The 19978-nt window shown below is 41.4% G+C and overlaps 1 protein-coding gene across 1 annotated transcript in view; it reads left to right on the top strand.

Annotated features, from left to right (window-relative positions):
• The window catches only part of CD6 (CD6 molecule), a 55771-nt gene that overhangs the window by 27820 nt on the left and 7973 nt on the right, over positions 1-19978 (top strand). Inside the window, exons 2-6 of the mRNA XM_067463223.1 lie at positions 5415-5483; positions 11195-11503; positions 14592-14897; positions 18424-18513; positions 19683-19832. Coding sequence (XP_067319324.1) covers positions 5415-5483; positions 11195-11503; positions 14592-14897; positions 18424-18513; positions 19683-19832 — 924 coding nt within the window. The remainder of the gene's footprint in view (positions 1-5414; positions 5484-11194; positions 11504-14591; positions 14898-18423; positions 18514-19682; positions 19833-19978) is intronic.

Here is a 19978-nt window from a genome sequence, read left to right on the forward strand (position 1 = left end):
AATGGAGGTACTGGGGACCCAATGTAGCATTTTGAGGAAGAGAGAGCAAAAAAAAGTGGAAAGAGCAAAAGACCATGAGGCGATCTCCATCGAAGTCCTGGAGATTCGCTGCTACGAACTGGCTCAGGTTGAGCAGCTGAGCTGGGATTGTGTGTTTGTGTTTGGGGGGTTGGGAGTCGTGGAGTGTGGGCTGCTGTTGGTCAGAGTAGTGTGGAGAGTTCATGTGTAGAGAAGGACACAATTCATTCATTCATTCTGGCCCTTTGCCCTTTGGAAAACTGTAAATTCCATCCGTAATATGTATTATATTAGTGTTGGGGACAACTGGTTTTGACATCAGAAACAACAACAAATAAAGAAACTATTTGTAGTTTAGTGAGACACCAGCACTATTTGGCAGAGAATCCTAAAGAGCTTGTAAAACTACAGCTTCCATGAATCCATAGCATTGAACCATGACAGTTAAAGTGATATCAAACAACCTTAGATTCACAGTGTAAATGCACATTGAGTGAAGAGTGCTGGAGTACATCTAAATTGTAGAAGTAATTCAGTTTGACACCACTTTAACTTCTATGGTTCGATGTTATGGAGTCCTGGGAGTGGTAGTCTGATGAGACCTCAGCCCAATTTGGCAAATAAGGGTGAAGAGCTCATGAAACTATAATTACGCATCGCTGAGACATTAAACTTAAAGTCAAGCTGTATTCCAAATTGTATATGCAGCCTTGGTCTTCTCAGCACTAACAAAGCAGCAAAAATAGAGATCATGATGCTGAACATTGCAATGACCATTTGCACTGTGATAGAAAGATGGAAAATAATCCTTTTAAAGCAGAGATTCTTAGCCAAAGTATCCAGTTTGTACCTGCTGAAACTAATTGTAAAACAAAGCACAATCTCTAGAGAAATTCACCTACTTGACGGCTTACACAAGATGTGGAGGAATACAATCTGTTCAAAATTGTATGTATGTTTAAAATTGTGAACTGAATACCTAAAAGGGATATAATGAAAAAAAATAGATGGCTAAAAATGTGTACATTAAACAGAATGTATCCAGAAAATGCAGATATTAGGGGAAATGATACAAAATATGAATACATTTCCATGTGAGAAGGAGAAAAAGCCCTCTCATAGGCTGAAAGAACAAAGGATTGGAGAGGAAGGAAAGTAGATTTGGAGAAATACAGCAGCATTGCAGCAGAGTTTTCAACATTTATGGTGGTGATATTGTTGTGTATGGAAGCATGTTGCAGCCACTGGGCTGGCACCATTCCTCAATCGGTGTGATTGGCACTGGTATTGTACAATTTCAGTTAATTTTAGTGCATTATTCATGGGAGAGGGAGAGGATCAACACAAGCTCTTTTGAAGGAGAGGGAGTCTGACACAAGCCATACGGAAAAGAATGTAAATTATGTTTCCAATAGGAATCTTAGTTGAGATCAACTGGCTTGTGGCACATCATGAATTCATAATACGCACTTTTGTAATAGAAAACCTTTATGCAGTAATGGAGCTAAACACAATGTTTTGTCAGTGCCGAGAACAGAATTTGCGGTCAGTTAATCCAAGCATCTTTTAATGCACCACAAGAATGACACCCCATTTGTTATTCGTCATTTTTAAAATGGTTTTCAGGTTTTCCGTTTGGTCTAAATTCAAATGTTAACGGTGCGGAAAATTAATAAGTTACCCCCGTTGTGACCTGGAGGGCTCGAATCCTTATTCATGAATGGCGGTGTCACACAGATTTGTTATTTGTTATTCAATAAAAATTGCCATCTGCTGAAAACCAAATGGCCCATTTTCTTCATAAATCTCAGATGTATCTGGCTCTTAACATGCTTCTATTGGAAAAAATGTACAAGAAAAGATGTCAACACAGGCACCATTTTTTGCAAACCAGGAAAACTGATGTTTTTAGACAACCACTCCTATCAATGCTTTAATTGTTTATGTTGGCAAGGTCTACTAGGAATAGAAATCTATCATTTGGAATTATACAAGTTCACCACTCTGTATTTTAGCTTGCATTTTAGCCTGTATTCTTTAATCTCTGCAGAACAAACTAAAATTTTAGTTGACAATCCTATATACACCTAGCTGAAAGCTGGCCACATTGAAGTGTTTACATCTGAGTAAACATGTATAGGACTACTCTGTTAATGAAACTGGGACTTTCTATCGATTAATTTCATTGCAGAAGAAACAGCTAAACTAAAGCTTTTTGTTCATGGGCCACTTACCCTTTTTACCAGGTCCTTAGATGTCATGGGCAATCCCTTGTGTATGAGTATGATTGTCTTCCAAAGACAGAACCTTAACAGTGGATCCATAAATGACAATGAAGACCTATTTTGGAGCCACGTGATTTTTCACATTGAGGACATAGATTTCCAGATAAAAAACAAAAATGACAAGGATTTGATTGACATGTTCCTCCCTTTCTCCCTCTATTTGTGCCTCTTCAAAATCCACAGCATTGTTGGTAACAGCTGACCTCCAGTTAGAATGCTTGAGGGCCAGGGTTTCTCAGTGTTTATTCCACATTTTTTAAGGTTTGCCTTATGTCCATCTTCAGTGGTGGTTACTGCTTTGTGATATGGTTCTTGGACATTTGGACAACATGGCCAGTCCAGCAAAGTTGATGGCGCAGAATAATCCATAGCAAATTCATCTTGGCTAACAAAATAATTAAATTCCTGATTTTGCCCATCTTCCTTCTTGGACTGGTCTGTTGATAAAACTGGGTTTTGGGGCTTTTCAACTTTTAAGAGATGAGCAGAAGGGAAGTAATTAATTAATTAATTTCAGCAGGGAATTGGGGAAACTTTCAGGGAAACTTTCATTCTATTATTAAAGATGCATGAGCCCAGCTGCAACACAACCCAGCAGAAGCAACCACCGATTCATGTGATGTATGTAGAAAAGTTGTACAATGTTGCTATTGTGTAATTATTTATTGTATTTATTACTAATGCTATTTAGAAAACAAAAAAGTTACAAAAACCTGCAAGTGAGTTTTGTCAAGCAAGTTTCTGGGCTTTTTGAGAAGCTGATGGCACGAATGTGCAAACCGAGGCTCTCTCACACCTCCTTTCCCTCAAAGACAAAGCGGTCTTAAGTAGGCCTTCTCAGTCAAATGGCATCAGCTCTTTTAGCATGGCTTTTTTCAACTTTTCATTTGGTATTCAACAGCAGATTATTTTCCGCCATATTATTTCATGGAAAATTACTAGGGTTCCAAAAACTGCTTTTAAAAGTATTTTTTGCATTTATAAAATACTGTGGGGTTGAGTTCTATGATAGATAACAAACTCAGGACACATCCAGACAACCTTTTAATCCTGGAATTTTTCGCATTTTAAAAATGTAAATGTTCCAGGGATCTCATCCACAGATGCCCCAGAAAATGCATGCTTTCTGGGGTGGGTGCTCAGTTGTTCCTGGAGAATACCTGAACACTCCCATCCCAACCCCCCCCCCCCAAAACCCCATTTTAAAAATAAAAGAACTTACCCAGCCTCCATTAACATATTACCAGAGCAATCCTGGTGTGTAGGAATGACGTGCTAGGAGAAAGGGGGGCAGAAGCAATTTTCCTCCTCCTCCCCCCCCCCTTTCTCCTGGCCTGTCATTTCTACATGCCAGGAGAGCTCTGGCACCATGCTAATGGAGGCTAAGTAAGTTCTTTTATTTTTAAATGAGGGGGTTGGGTTGTTTTGGGGAGGGGTTGGTATCCTTGCAGTTTTCTGGACTACTGTCTGGACTGCCCCCTCAAAAGCCCAGAACTTTTGAGGAAGCAGTCCAGACAGCGGAAGTAGTGGGTTTATCCTATGCCTTCCAAGAAGGTGCAGAATAAACCCATTAACAATTAAATTCACAAAAAAACAGGGTTTTCCTGGTTTGTGGCGAATGAATTCATGTTTCTCTGGGATGTCATATGGATGGCCCTCTTTTATTTGCAGGAACTCCCGTGTTAAAGGGGCTGCCTGGATGCACAGTAGATACTCAAGTTTCATTAGATATAATGGCATAGTAAAATGGCATCCCTTGTATAAAATGGCTGACAACTAAAATGAGTGCTGGAGAGAGCTGGAGGATCTGTGGAATGGTGGGAGACTATAGCAGGGGAATTCTACGTGACACATATTGCTCAATCTAAAATTGCAAACTGTTGGCTTCTGCTATGGATACACAATTTTTGCAAAACAAAATGAATAAATAACCGTTTGTGGTAGATTGTATGCAGTTGAACAGTCATGCTATAATTTACAATTAATGCCTCTGTGATGCATGCTTCCTAGATCATACTAATAACACTGTTTGGGTTTGGGCTTCATAATGTCAATTTATTTAATATTAATTTTAAATTACTCCTTGTTTTAAGCAAATTGAGAATTTATTTATTATTTATTTGAAACATTTATATTCTGCTCTTCCAACCCCGAAAAGGACTCAGGGTAGAGCACAACTTATATATGGCAAACATTCAATGCCAGAACATAAAATAAACTATACATATAAATAAATACTAAAATCAATTATCTCCACTTTAAAATCAATTGTTCAAAGCCATCTCAGATCAACATTCTCCCCCCTCCACCCAAATGTTATTGTTTTATTTTAAGCAACAGTAAAAATACTGTAGTAGTGGGGAAAGGTATACTAGTTTGGAATAAATATCAGAATAAAATCTATAATTGAGGAAATCAATAAAATTTAAACAAAATCAATAAAACAAGATATTATTTGGAATACATTTGCACTACATACTATCAGTTTCATTTCTACAGAGGACACTGGTATTTTGTTCAGATAGTTTCATGAATTAACAAAAGTGAGTTTAAATCAAATTGCCACAGGGAATTGAAAGAAAAAGCTATTAAAAAGTATGACTTCTCAGAATGCAAAGTTTTAGCTTTACTTAAGAAGAAATGTATATCCAGAGCCTCTCCTGTGAGCTCTTTCTTTAGATTTATATCTGGAATGAACAGTTTGTGTGAGGTTTCCATAAATAAGTGCTCCTCTGTGGCATTATATTTTATCCCATCGATTTTTGTATGCTTGTTGGATACAAGGAAGGGGTGGTGATAAACCTTTGATATTTCTTCCATATTGAGGCATTCTACATTGAGTAGATAAATCTCCACTAGAAAAGAGTCTCAGAAATATACTGCCGATAAATTAGCTCTCACAAAGGTTCATCACCCCCAGATTGCCAATAAACCAGCCCTCAAATGCTAACTGGCCCTTAATTATATACAGTAGCATCACTTCACATTGCTTAAGGCAATTCCGTGCCTCATTTTTTCCAGCCTCTGGTGAGATGTCCTTTTTTTCTGCTGGGGTCTTGGGGTTAGATGTAAGTGGTTATTCACTCCTAGTGCTGTCGGTTTTGATTTCAGGGCACGCAAAGCCATCTGAGCCTCCTGCTTCCAGAAACAACAGCGAAGACAGCGCAACTGCACAGCCAGGTAAGAATACAGAGGGGGGGGGGGTCCATTTCAGAGCAGACTTTTTGAATCCCTGGTGGTTTTCTCAGAAGGATGAGGTGGAATATAAATATAGAGAACTCTCCAGATCCACAGGCTCTGACTCTGGAGCCTCAATTTCCACCAACCACAGATCATCACATCCTATACATAAATTACAACAATGTGAACACAGACACACTGAACCATCTGTGTTCATGTTACCACCATTTAATAGTATTGGAGGTGATCATCCACTGACCACTTGCAGAACTGGAGGGTTCACTGTAATAGGGACAGGCATGGAATTTAGGTTCAATTTATTCTCTGTCAGAATGCTCGGAGATTTACACAGGTCTTCATATTAGGACACACAAAAAATAAATACTTTAAAAATCTGAATGTTGGAGAAATCAAAAGTGGCAGATCTAGACCATTTCATATTGAGACAAAGGGATGACAAGGAAGAAGATCAAGTCTTCCTTTGACTTCTTGACTGCTGTTCTACTGCTTTTCTTCTACCTCCACAATAGAAAGCAGGAGAAAAGAGGGGATGGGCTGGGTCAATTGGAAGCAAACTTTAAGATCTGCAGCCTTGAAGAAGAGGATGCCAGGGCAGGTGCCAGTTTTACCTGCTTGACCCAAAATAGCACTCGTAAGGGTTGTGTACTGCACTCAAACCAAATGAAGGTTTTATGTGAACAAGGAGTGTACCCTTGAGTCCTATGGGATGGATTCCAAATTCATGTTGGACAACCTTTGTCTCTCCAATAACTTCCTGCATCCCCATTGCCAATTGAGAAGGCATGGGACTGTGTGATGTAAGCAAAGGAGTGAGGCCAATGTAAATTACTTTTTGAGGTAACAAATTACAGAATCTCCTAATCAGTATGGTCGTGCTGGCTGAAAAATTCTAGGAATTGTAGACCAATAAAGCAACTTTTCCATGTTCTACAAGAAGGTTGCAGGGGAGATTCCCTGCAGAGATTTGGCCCCTGGCCTGCCAGCTAAATTCCCCTACCACATAATTCTCTTCACAAAAGTAGCAGATATGCATGTGTATCAGAAGCAGATTCAGATGTGGTTTAGGATGTGTCGATTCTTGGCAACCAGGCATTAACACTTCCACATGGAGACCTTTTGTACTGAAGCTGCAAAGACTGCGTGGGCAGCTGCCACTTGACATGAAAGATGCCAAACATGAAAGAGAAGTAGTGCCAAGTTCCAATACACAGATGTGGTGGCAACAAGACACAACTGGTTACACAAAATCATCACACTGAATCAAGCAGTTGATATTTAAAGGTTAAGTCAGAATGATGTGGTATACACAACAGTGCATGATTAGTGACCGCAAATGTTCTCTGCATGTTCTAAGAACAAGAAGCATGTTGCAGATCTGCGTGTAAGCCAGTGATTACTGGTGGCTCCCATATCAATAGAACAATGGATCAATTCTAGGTTTTAGTCCTGATTTTAAAGGGTCTATACAAGTTATTGAACCCATTTACAGGGAGTAGATTCAACATGTTGGATAGTTTCTTTACTGATTGGACTAAATCCCAAAGTAGATCTGTGATGTCAACTGTTGTATATGAAGCAACCTGTTTCTACTGCAGATAGGCTTAATATACAACAGTTGACATCACAAATCTTTGGGTTTGCTGTCTACCGTCAAGTTATTTCTGACCTAAAGTGACCTGTCATGAGGTCTTCTTAAAAGGTTGTGCTCAGAGATGGGTTTGCCTTTGCCTTCCTCTGAGGTTGAGAGAGTATAACTTGTCTAAGGTCAACTGTGATTTCCATGTCTGAGCAGGAATTAGAACCATGGTCTTCAGAGTCATAGTCCAACACTCAAATGACTATATGATGCTGATTCTTACAGATTTTACACACAGTGTATTAGGATATCAAATATTGGTCTACCTATCCTTCCTTCCTGTCTCTCAGTTTTCTAAACCATATATTTCTGGTTTTTTTTTAATTTGGGTATGTTGAGTTTAAATAATCGCCACTTTAATAACAAAACCTTTTTAAGAATAGAGTATTCATGCTCTGGTGCTGTCCCTGAAAGCACTCCCCAAAGGTATTTTTGACAATCAATCATTAAGCTTATTTTGAAAAAAAATTATTGTAGATTTTTAGATCTGGAAAAAAGAAAAAAAAAGTTTGTATTTTAAGGCACTGAGATGTCAAACTGCCTTTGGCACTCCTAAACTGCTACATCTGCCTTTACCTTCATTTCCTTGGTCTACTCAAACAAAAGCAAAGCAATTCCTTTCAAACCATTTTATTTAGCGGTTTAAGTGATTAGGCCAGAACAGCAGTTAAATACCCTTTAGGAAGTCATTATCTCCAAGAACGAGTACAGGTAGTCCCCAAGTTACGAACAAGATTGGTTCTGAAGGTTCGTTTGAATTTGTTGTAAGTTGAAACAGTTACATTTTTAAGTTGTAACTCAAGCCAAATATATATATATTAGGCCTGTCGGTTTTGTATCGTTAATTCGTTTTTCGTATTTTAATCGTTATTTTTTTAAAAAACGAAGCGATATCAAAACATATTTTCAAACCCGGAAGGGTTTGAAAATATCGAAACAGCAGCCCCCATTGTTTTTACGAGCTTCAGCTCATCTCGTTAATGGCATGGGGGCTGCTGACTGAGTGGTGCTGGAGGAGGAGAAGGAGGAGCCGGAGCCGGATGGCGCGCGGAGGCCGCTTGTGAGCGCGCGCGCGCCATCCAATCGCTCCGGCTTCTGCGCCCCCCCCCCTCCTCCTCCCAGCTGTGTTGCAGGAAGTGCAGCTGGGAGGAGGAGGAGGGGGGTGCAGAAGCCGGAGCGATTGGATGGCGCGCGCGCGCTCACAAGCGGCCTCCGCGCGCCATCCGGCTCCGGCTTCTGCGCCCCCCTCCTCCTCCTCCCAGCTGCACTTCCTGCAACACAGCTGGGAGGAGGAGGAGGGGAGGGGGGCGCAGAAGCCGGAGCGATTGGATGGCGCGCGCGCGCTCACAAGCGGCCTCCGCACGCCATCCGGCTCCGGCTTCTGCGCCCCCCTCCTCCTCCTCCTCCACCCAGCTGTGTTGCAGGAAGTGCTAGGAGGAGGAGGAGGAGGGGGGCGCAGAAGCCGGAGCCAATTGGATGGCGCACGCGCGCTCACCCGAGGAGGAGGAGGGCGCAGGAGCCGGAGCCGGATGGCGCGCGGAGGCCGCTTGTGTGAGTTTTCAGGGCTGTATAATATGACCATGTTCCAGAAGCATTCTCTCCTGACATTTTGCCCACATCTATGGCAGGCATCCTCAGAGGTCTGTTGGAACTAGGCAAATGGAGAGTTATATCATCTAATATTATCTATGGAATGTCCAGGGTGGGAGAAAGCCATTCATTGTTAATCAAGGTGACCATTACTGCAACATTCACACTTTGATCAAGAAAAAATTTGTTTCTAAAATGTTTTGTAAATATTTACGAAATTTCGTAAATAACAAAACATTTTTTTGGAAAAGTTTTGTAAATATTTTAAATAACGAAACAAAAAAACACCCCAATTAAGAATCGAATTTAGAAACAAATTTTTTCTTGATCAAACAGGCCTAATATATATATATCTTTTAGCTTTGGATAGCATAGGGGAAGGTTAAAACCCCTGTGGTGTTTGTTTTGCTGTCCGTGCCCCTGTTCAGAAGATTTCACCTCACTTTCTATCCCTGTGATCATTGGACTTTGGAAAATTTGACTTGTTGTGGAAACAAGGATTGGTGAGAAAGCTTCAGTGGAAACATCTTCTCCCCATGACAACTCTTTCAGGAATGAACTTTCCTTCCTAGGGGTAAATAAAAAAAATAACTTTTTTTTATTCCACTCCATCTCCCCAAGGGGACTCTCACTTTCTCTCGGTAGATTTCTCTCACTTCCTCTTGTCTCACCCCCGTTCTTAAGTATGAGTTATTTATATGTCATATGTTTGTAACTCGGGGACTGCCTGTATATCAAATTGGAAAGAAACTGATTATTTGAAAGAACACTAAGTAATCAGACATAACCAAAATGATTAACACTTCTGAAACACACACGGTGTCCAGTACAGCTGTTAAGAATACAGTTTATCAACATGCATCTACACATCAATGAGCCAGCTTAGTATAGTGATCTGAATGTTGGACTATGACTCTGGAGGTCAGGCCTTAATTCCCACTGGGAGACCTTGGGCGAGTCACACACTTTCAATGCCAGAAAATCTTGAGATAGGGTTGCCATACTTTGAAAATGACTTGAAGGCATGCAATGACCATGAAATCAGGTTCACACATGCATCCTTTATCCTAGAGAGGGAAAGATCCTGAATTTCTCAGACATCTTATTTGCATTTCTGGATGTGCCATGGGCAAATTAGAAGTGTGTAAAGTTATGGGGGGGGGGGGGTGGTGCAACCCCTCCTCCACTGGAATTTCTCCCAGTAAGTGGTGTTTACCTCATTGCTGGTTTTTGAGGTTATCCTGAGCTCCGTGTAGATTCACCTCAGTGACATTTTCATCAGACGGGCAGGATGTTGTGTGGGTGGCAAACTCTGTTGCACCCTTCCCACAGATAGAGAACTGAGCAGATTTGGGGTTGTTATTGCTTTTCTTTAGTGACCTCTTCCTTCCTTCACCTGTTTGTCTGGATCTGAGGACTTCTAGGGCAACCTATAACCTTGACACAATTCATCTTGGAATTGTTTGGTGGAACCAAAGTACCAGACTGTGGACCAACCAATAGCTAATGGGTTTGTAGGATTATCGACAGCAAGGGTATACACCCTGAGACCACCCAAATGTTCTTGGTCTGTAATTCCCATCATCCAAAAATGTGGCCCCAAAACTTGCCCTGGACTTATATATGAGGCCAAAAAGTATATTCAGTAAACTAATTTTCAAAATACAGAGGTGAGAAAAGCTCAGGCTAAGACAATAGGACATCTATTATCAATCCAGGGAGCACTTCTTGTTAATACAGAACTGATCTTCACCTTTGCTCTGGCCTTTAGACAGAAAGCAAGTAATTATGAAGTTTAGCCAGCATTTCCTAGTTTTAAGATTTCAGATAATTTGTTGTTGTTAACTGGCATCAAGTGAACATAGTTGTTGGTTTGTTGCTATTTTTCATAAATGTAGAGGAGGAGTCAAAATGGGGACCCTTCCCATTGCAACATTAGGTGGTACTACCCATTGTACTGAATTTGAAGGCTGAGGCTAAATGCTTGGCAGCTAAATTTGTTGAAAAATATTGGATTTGGGCTAAAGTAAGTTGATAGGAAATTTGTTAAACCCATTCATAAACACTAGTCAGTAAGTAAGAGATGATTGCTAAATCTGAATTTATAAAATGAAATAAAGTTGCTTGAGACCTACAGAATGTCAAATTGGTAAAAATCATGATATTGTATAGAAATTTGATTTGTAAAAATAAGAAATAGCTTACTGATTCACTTATGCAGTTACTCAGACAACCAGATTATAGAACCATACAGTTGGGCCAGGATCTCCAGCTATAGCATCCCGAGCAGGCAGCAGTCCAGCCTCTTTTTGAAGACTAACCTTGTAACATCACCTGGGCCCACACCCCTGTGACATCACATGTCTCTAAGCCGCAGGATTTGGTCTTGAAATCTCAGGGCCTGAGGTAGCCCTGACCTGGCCTCCCAAGGTTTGATATATTTGTTCTACATTTCTTTCCCCAGGAGCTCAGCGGCTGCGTTTGATGAATGGAGGAAGTCACTGTTCTGGCAGGGTGGAGGTGAAATACAATGACACCTGGGGCATGATCTGTGATGACAACTGGGACCTTGCTGAAGCTGCTGTTGTGTGCCGGCAGAAGGGTTGTGGTGAGGCCATTCAGGCTCCAAATGCCTCTTATTTCCAGAAGGGAACAGGCCCCATCCATCTGGGAGAAGTGAGATGCTCTGGGAATGAGTCTTATTTATGGGACTGTCCTTCTGAGAAGAGCCCTGACTGTGGACACAGAGGAGAAGCTGGTGTGATATGTTCAGGTCTGTTGTTTGATGTTTAATCCAGAGTTGATCCATTTCCTAAACTTGGGCTGATGGGGAGGATAAACACTTTATCTCCAAAGACCAGCAACAATAACCGCACACCACTTTTCACCACACTAACTTATTTAGGATAGAATCATAGAGCTAGAAAAGGCCAATGGGCCATTTAGTCCAATCCCTTGCCATGCAGGAAAAGCACAATCAAAGTACCCCAACAGATGGCCATACAGCCTCTGTTTAAAAGGACCCCCCCCCCCCCAGTCTTAGAAGGACAAGAGGAGGAAATCCCTCAGCCAGCATGGCCAGTGATAGCTGGAAGATTCTGAGCACTGTAGTCCTCAAAAGTAACTTTTTCAACTTCAAGGGCAGTGTTAGGACAGACTTGGCTTGGTTTCCTCATTTGGACAGCTTTGATGAAGATAGAAACACATTGTGTTTCTCCCTTTCTGTTCCACTACTGAAAACTCCCATGCACCCAGATAGTGGGAGGTCAAGAGGAAGCTGAGATAATTCTCCTTCAGTCAAGCTGGTCAGTTGTAGAACAAGCCAACAACATCTACTCTTGTCTCCATCTCCTCATTATGGAGAGGCCAAGAGCTGGTATAGAAGGAAATGACAGATACCAGTTGCAACTATGTTCACTGGCCTGATGTTGACTGTATGCAGACAGCTGCTCTAATCCACATGCCCACTTCAGATGTATTCTGACAGTTGTGTGGTGTTAGATGCACATCCCTTCTCTTGCACAAGCCTAAAGGGAAACAGCAAGCAGAAATGCCATCTGTAGTTTTGGATGGTTATGTATGTTTTGGTTGCAACTCATCATCATTTCTGGGAAATGTCAGCTCCCTCCCCACAGGGCTCAGGGTTATTTTAATAGAGATTAGCACTTTTGCTGGGACAGATGGGGACATCAGTAGGACATTCCTTTAAAACTTTTTCAATAATTCCCTGTGAAATAAACATTATGTCTCCAAAGGCCCAAGAGCCAGGGAAGTAGTGCTAAGATGTTGACGTTCATGTGTTCTGAACACTTAGCGTGTATCTCATTTAGGGGGTAAGCATACGCATAGCCTGGTTTTTGCATGAGAGTCACCATGATGTACTGCCCTTGCTCTGTGTGTTAGACTATAACTCTGAGAGACCAGGACTTGAATTTCAGTTCAACCATGGAAACCAGTGGGTGACCTTGGACAAGTCACACCTTTTTAGTCTGAGATGAGGGCAGTGACATATCTCCTTTGAATTGATCTTGCCAATAGGATAGTGTCACCATAGGTCAGAGTTGAAATAGGGAATCTCTGGCCATGGCATTTTGGACTCATTGAAGTTTTCAAGCAGTTTTCAAAAGAAGCCCCACATAGAATGTGTTACAGTAGTGCAAAGAGAATATACCCAAAGCATGTGTTACTGTAACCACAATATGGCTTCTCAAGGAATAGTGCATCTGATGCAGTTGTGTTAACTGTGCAAATGCACTCCTGGTCACTGCTGAAACCTGGGCATACATGCTCAGGGTGGAGTGCAAAAATGCACCCAAACATCAAACATAAGATTTTAGAGGGAGTGTAAACCCACCCATTAATACATTCTATAATATTGAAACAAAAACACAAGGATTTTTGATACTTTTTGTATCAAAAATTAACCAACATTATCAAAGGAGGAGAAAGAGGGAGGGAGTGTGTATGTGTGTGTTAAATTATTATCTTATCAAGAGTGTTCATTTTCTAAATAAGACAGATATTCATATTTGTTATTAGCTAATATATAGTTGCAGATGTTCAGGGGTAAGTGATAGACATTTTAGTTGCAATTAGTCAAGATAATAGCTCCAATGATTTTATTGCATAGAATAATAGAAACACAAAGTTGGAAGGAAGTGCAAAGGCCCTCTAGTCTAATCTCCTTCCAGTTCAAGAATCCCCAGGCAAAGCATTGCTGACAGGTGGCCATCCAGCATCTGTTTAAAATATTCTAGCAAACCCACCACCTTCTAATATTGTTTGTTCCACTATTAAACAGCTCTTACCACCAGAAAGTTGTTCCTCCTTGTTAGTCATAATCTTATTTCTTGTAATTTGAATCCATTTATTTATTTATTTATTTATTTATTTATTTACTTACTTTATTTATATACTGCCCCTCTCAGCCCGCAGGCAACTCTGGTCAGCACCAGAACCAAAAAAATACAATTCAAACATTAATATAAATATAAAACAAGTAAAAAAACAACCAATATCAATACAAACATATATCATTAGAGTCTCCTTGTTAAAAATAGTGCCCAGTAACATAGTCCAGTCAAGTCGTTCATCCTCACTCTCCCCAGATTTGAACCTCCAACCTATCGGTCTTCAGTCCTGCCAGCACAAGGGTTAAACCCTTGTGCCGGCAGGACTGAAGACTGATAGGTCAGAGGTCCAAATCTGGGGAGAGTGAGGATGAGCTACTTCTGTCAGCTCCAGCTCCCCATGTGGAGACATGAGAGAAGCCTCCCACAAGCATAGTAAAACATCAAAACATCCGGGCATCCCCTGGGCAATGTCCTTGCAGATGGCCAATTCTCTCACACCAGAAGCAACTTGCAAGTCGCTCCCAACGTGCACACAAAAAATCATTAAAGGAGGCTGTCTTTTCATATTTCTTCTTTTGCATTGTATAGTAGAATTACTTTCTATTTTGAAGATAACTCCTTTAATAGATTGCGGTAAATACCTCATTCACGAATTCTCTGCAATGACAAATGGACATGTAAAAATGATAAAAGAACAGCTGTGAAGTATTGACATCCACTTACTATTAGTTTATCATATCTGAAAGAGTAGGAAACAGGAGAAAGAACAAATGTATTCTGATCAGTGACCAGTTTGTAAATGAAGGAAACCATTCTATTTTGTACTTCATATCACTTAACTGAATATACTACACATGAACCAGATACACAATTCTTGCTGGATATACAGCTATACCTGGAATTCCACCCGCTTATGGGCTCTGATGTCCAGCGGCACTTTCCACTGGCCCCTTCCTAGCCATTTCCCCTTGGCTGACTGCCTCCTTTCCTCTCCCACAACCTTCACAGATCACCAGGCATGGCGGCTGTCAGGAGGCTTAGATGCTTGTGCCGGCCGAGTGGAGGTCTATTACCGGGACATCTGGAACACCGTATGTGATAGTAGCTGGTACCAGGATGAGGCAAATGTCCTCTGCCGCTCCCTGGGCTGCAATGACAAAGCCTCAGTCACGAGGGTACCTTTCGACCACACGCTGCCAGGCAAGATGTATTATGAATGTTCTGGAGATGAAGAGTCACTCGCCAGTTGTGAATGGCGCTACAACAAAACCACCCTATGTGACCAATTCAGAGCTGCTGGTGTGATATGTAATGGTAATTAGTACCTGAATCAGTCTTATGGCAAAGCCCTTTTCAGGTGTTCTTGTTTAGAGGGGAGGAGACTAGAACTGGCCCATTACTATCATCACCTCCTACTATTGTTCTCATCCATCTATGTGTGCTGAAGATGAGGTTCAATGGTAGGGAACCTTTTATGTCTGAACTGGTTCCTTTACAATGTAGAACACTGGTTTTCTGTGTCTCCACGTTACTTGGAAAGCCCCAACGAGAGACACATAGGTCTGGAAAAACAAAATTCAGACACTCAACATGTGAAAGGTGATGAAAAGGAGAAAGAGGGGAGAAATTCTACCTCATAGATGTTTTATCTGCCTGAAACAAGAACATCAGAAACGAGGTTGTCTTTCTCATCTCTCTGATGTGGATTTCAAGCATAGAGGGTTTCAAACACACTTTTTTCACTAATATTACCCACCAACATCTGTTTAGCATTCCCTGTTAAAGATCAAGGGCTTGCTTGCATTATTTGCCTAATCAAACATTAATTTTGGTTGAATGCCATCTTTAAAATGTGAAACAAAGAGATGCTATGTTTCAAAATTTGCTGAACGAAAAGAGGTCAGAACAAAGCCCAGTGAGAAATCCTGCCTTAAGCCTGGTATTCAGCTTTCTGCAGGCAGAATCATGCCCATGTCATTTTCTCTTTTGGATTCTTGCCACTTAAAAAAACATGCTTTAGTATAAAATTACTACACATGTTTCTATGACAGAGTTTACAGGTGGTACCAAAAAGTGACTCCTGTTTTCTTCCCTCTTTCTCAAGCTGTCCTAGAATATTCCCTCAATCTCAAGCTGTCCTAGAATATTCCAACAAATACAGAAGATGCCCATCAAGTATAAGGATAAGAAAAGGAGGAAAATATTTAATTAGACATTGCAGAAAAAATAATGGTCAATTATAAACAGGGCGATCTGCTGGGCATTCCCCCTCAAAAAATTATAGAATCAAAGAGTTGGAAGAGACCTCATGGGCCATCTAGTCCAACCCCCTGCCAAGAAGCAGGAAAAATGCATTCAAAGCACCCTGACAGATGTCCATCCAGCCTCTGTTTAAAAGCTTCTAAAGAAGGAGCCTCCGCTACAGTCCAGGGCAGAGAGTTTCACTGCTGAACAGCTATCACAGTTAGGAAGTTCTTTCTCATGTTCAGGTGGAATCTCCTCTCCTGTAGTTTGAAGCCACTGTCCCACGTCCTAGTCTCCAGGGCAGCAGAACACAAGCCCACTCACTCCTCGCTATGACTTCCTCTCACATATTTATACATGACTATCATGTTTCCTCTCAGCTTTCTCTTCTGCAGGCTAAACATGCCCAGTCCTAAAGATGTGTGCCATCATGGCTGGACAATGTATTCTTCCAGATAAATCGTATGAGTAAAAGGGAGAGAGACAGTAAGTCCCTAACCCTGTGACTTTTCTAGGTTGGACTTGTAATCTGAATCTTCCAGGTGTATCCTGGCGAGTGTGAAGAAAGAGGAACTATGCTCTGAACAATAGGCTTCTGATCCCTAAATCTTAGCCTTTTTAGCAGCTGTATTATACAACTGGCTCATACTGGTCTATGATCAAAATAAATGTCATTCATTCATTCAGCCTGTAAATATACTCCACTAAAAGGCAACAGATCCCACCTCATTCTCAAAGCTAAGCAAGGTCTGCCCTGGTTCGTACTTTTAATGGGACACTGTCAGAGGAACGAACGGGCAAAACTCCTCTGAGGATTCCTGGCTTAAGAAAATCCTATGAAATTCATGGAGTTGCCATAAATCAACAGGCAACTTGAAGCCAACAGTACACACTCACAAGTCACATACATTCTTTTCATATGTTTCACTGTCACATTAGACCTCTCCCATCCTGTATTTGGATCTTTGGCTTTTTATATCTGTATAGTTTTGCCCAGTGTTTTAGTCTGTAAAGGTTTGTTTTTAAATCTTTGATTTTTTTGTCTTTTGTGGTGTTTGCTGTCCCTTCCAATTTTGGTGGTATTTAGAAACTACATTAGAGCACTACATTAGAGCATAAATATATTTAAGTTTCTAACAATTCGACATTCAATGTTGAACCAAGGGCCTAGGTCAGAGGACTGGGGCACTGCACTAGAGAAGTCTCTTCAGCCTCAACAAAGCCAGAAATTGGCACTTATGAGTACTTTCAACCTGCTCACTTTCAGAGAGACTGGGGAAGAAGGCAGGAAAGGGGGAAGGATCAGGAAAGGAAATGCTACAGATGAGGGAGAAAGGACAGGATGGGGTCAGTGTAACAGCCAAGAACCAGGGACCGAGCTAAGAGACTAGAACTTGGAAAAATACTTTTTGAATTAAAACTCCTAGAATACTTTAGTCATTGTGATCCACTAGTAATAGTAGAGGCACAACCATGCTATCTGGGGATCCTGAGAGCTGTAATTTTCAAAAAGCAATTTGTGCAAACTTTGTCAAAACCACTGGCACACACACACCCGCCATCTCATTTGCTTGAATGTCAATGATGTATGATGGAAGCAGCAGATTTATTTCTCATCTGTTTCAGAAAATGGAGTGTGGTTTTGTAAATGTGTTCCATGCCAAGACTTCCCTCTCCAATGCAGATGGTAGCCACGTGACCCAAGCAAGGGTTGGGTCGCCTTCTGCCTTCCCTGCTGTTGCATGGTCTTCATGCCACAATATGGTTTGGCATCCCTGGAGAGAGTGATTGAGATGTCATTTGGCAACTGTCCTCCTGCCACAATCTGGAAACGTCTGGATTGTGTGGCAAGAGCAGCAAGAAAGCTTATTTGGGAATGTGTGTGTGTGTGTGCAAAAACTACCATTACATCAGGCATTGCAACTGGAAAGAGGAAACTGTTGCCTTTTATGGGAGAAGAGCTGTTTTGCTTCCAGTCTGTGATGTGCTGCTCCCATGCAGCTGAAGAGTATTTAGCTTTCCAAGGGACAATTCCAGTGCCATTCATTGTGCCCAACAATGACACCCGCCACAGATGAAAATACTGAAAGATGAAATCTAGGCCAGGGTTTACATATAGGGGAACAAAGCATAAGAATTCTGCCCATCCCCATTACTTTTTTTCTCCACTTCCTACATTTCTAGCAGAGAGTGAGATATGGAAAATTATGCACATTTAGACTTTGCTGTATTTACAACCCCTTCATGCCTTTGCATGTTCCTTATTTCTAAATGCTCAACTGAAGATTTAAGTGACTGCTATGTCCTCATTTTGGCCCCATGTAGCCATGCCCCTGAGTCAACAATCCCTTTAGCTAATTGTATTTCTGTCTCCCTCTCTCTAAACCAGTGGTTCTCAACCTGTGGGTCCCCAGGTGTTTTGGCCCACAACACCCAGAAATCACAGCCAGTTTATCAGCTGATAGAATTTATGGCAGTTGAAGGCCAAAACAGCTGGGGACCACAGGTTGAGAACCACTGCTCTAGACCTAAACACACATGTTTCTTAAGTGGTATTATTGGTTCTTACCTTCTCCACTTTTCCTCTTGATTTTAGGTTCATTGGGTTTGGAGAACCAGACAGACACAACAGTGGCAGAAGCAGTGACGGAAACTGTGACTTCGGTCTCCCACACACCCAATCCATGTAAGTTGGGAATCTTCCTCCAAGATGCCTTCAGCTGTGGACAATGCTACCTCCATGCAATTGAGCTGCATGTTGCATCATGAAGGCGAGATAGCTACACATGGCCAAAGTACAAAGTGTTGGTTATAACCTTTAATGCCCTACATGTTTTGGGTCCAGGCTACCTGCTGGGTTGCCATCCCCCATCCAATCTGTCTTGTACATTCAGGTCCTCTGGGGCACAATTACTCCAACCAGCAAAAACTGGCAATTGTCACCCAGAAGACCTTTTCATCGACTGCCCCTAGACAATATCTGTCAGAAGATATTCAAGATCTAAAAGTACTGTCAGAATTTAAAGTTGAATTAAAAAATGATCTCTTCTGGCTGGAATATCCAATCAATTTATAGTATTAATTATTTTAATGTGTATTTTAATCTTATGTTTATGTGCTTTAATTTATTTGCCATCACTTGTAATCTATGTGTTTTTAGTTATCTGTTGCATTGTAAATATGTTGTACCCTGTCTTGAGCCTTGCAAAAGGGCAGGTAAGAAATCAAACAAAAATGTATTATGCACAGATGCATTGGAACAGGGAGCTTTCAAATGGTTTTAATGGCCAGATCCATATCAGCACCACAAGGAAGTAGAATGTCCAACTGGCAGCTTGACACTTCTGCAGGAACGATATAGCACTATTATTTACGTTAAGGCAGGGTGGGTGACACTGGTAGGTCTCTGGACTACGTACCTGTCCCAGGACCCTCTGCTGTCACCATGGGCTACCAAAAATAAGGGTAGTGGCAGTTGAAGTGGTGGCAGAACCTCCATCCACCACTTTCTTCTCCTCCCCATAGTGAGTAGAAAGCATGTGGGGAAATCTGATTGCTTTGGATTAAGGTCCCCTAAAATGACCCTAGAGAACTGAGCACAGAAAGCAGGGTGAGCTGAGCCACAGTGGAAAGGGGGGCCTCTAAATAGCAGTACCTTAAAGGTACCAAATCCTATCTGGTCTTGGAAGCTAAGTAGGTTCAGGCCTAGTTAATACTCAAATGGGGGACTACCAGCAAATACCAGGTTCCGTGAAATAGTAAAGAAAACACAGAAAGGGCATAGCTTGTCCTCTGTCTTCTTTTCTTCTTGCCCGCTCTCCTCCAACCAACTTTTCATATGTTTTCTTTTTGCAGGTTGGACTAGACCTGAGAACTGGGACCTTAAACCATCCTACCAGACGCTGCATACCCTCTGCATTGTTTTGGGTCTTCTCCTTTTTCTGGCCATCCTGAGTCACATCATCATCATGTTGCTAAACAGGCAAAGGAAAAATGGTATCCTTGGTATGCTGGAGATGGCAAGCACTGTAGCGTAGAGTCAGATATGTTATGTAAATGTAAAGGCTCTGCTTCCAATAATGGAAACGCACACTGTCAGCAATCGTTGTCCCTAGCCGTTAATTGCCTCCTGTGAATCTGTTACAATATTC

The sequence above is a fragment of the Anolis sagrei genome, chromosome 1, assembly GCF_037176765.1.
Source record: "Anolis sagrei isolate rAnoSag1 chromosome 1, rAnoSag1.mat, whole genome shotgun sequence".
NCBI classification, from domain to species: Eukaryota; Metazoa; Chordata; class Lepidosauria; order Squamata; family Dactyloidae; genus Anolis; species Anolis sagrei.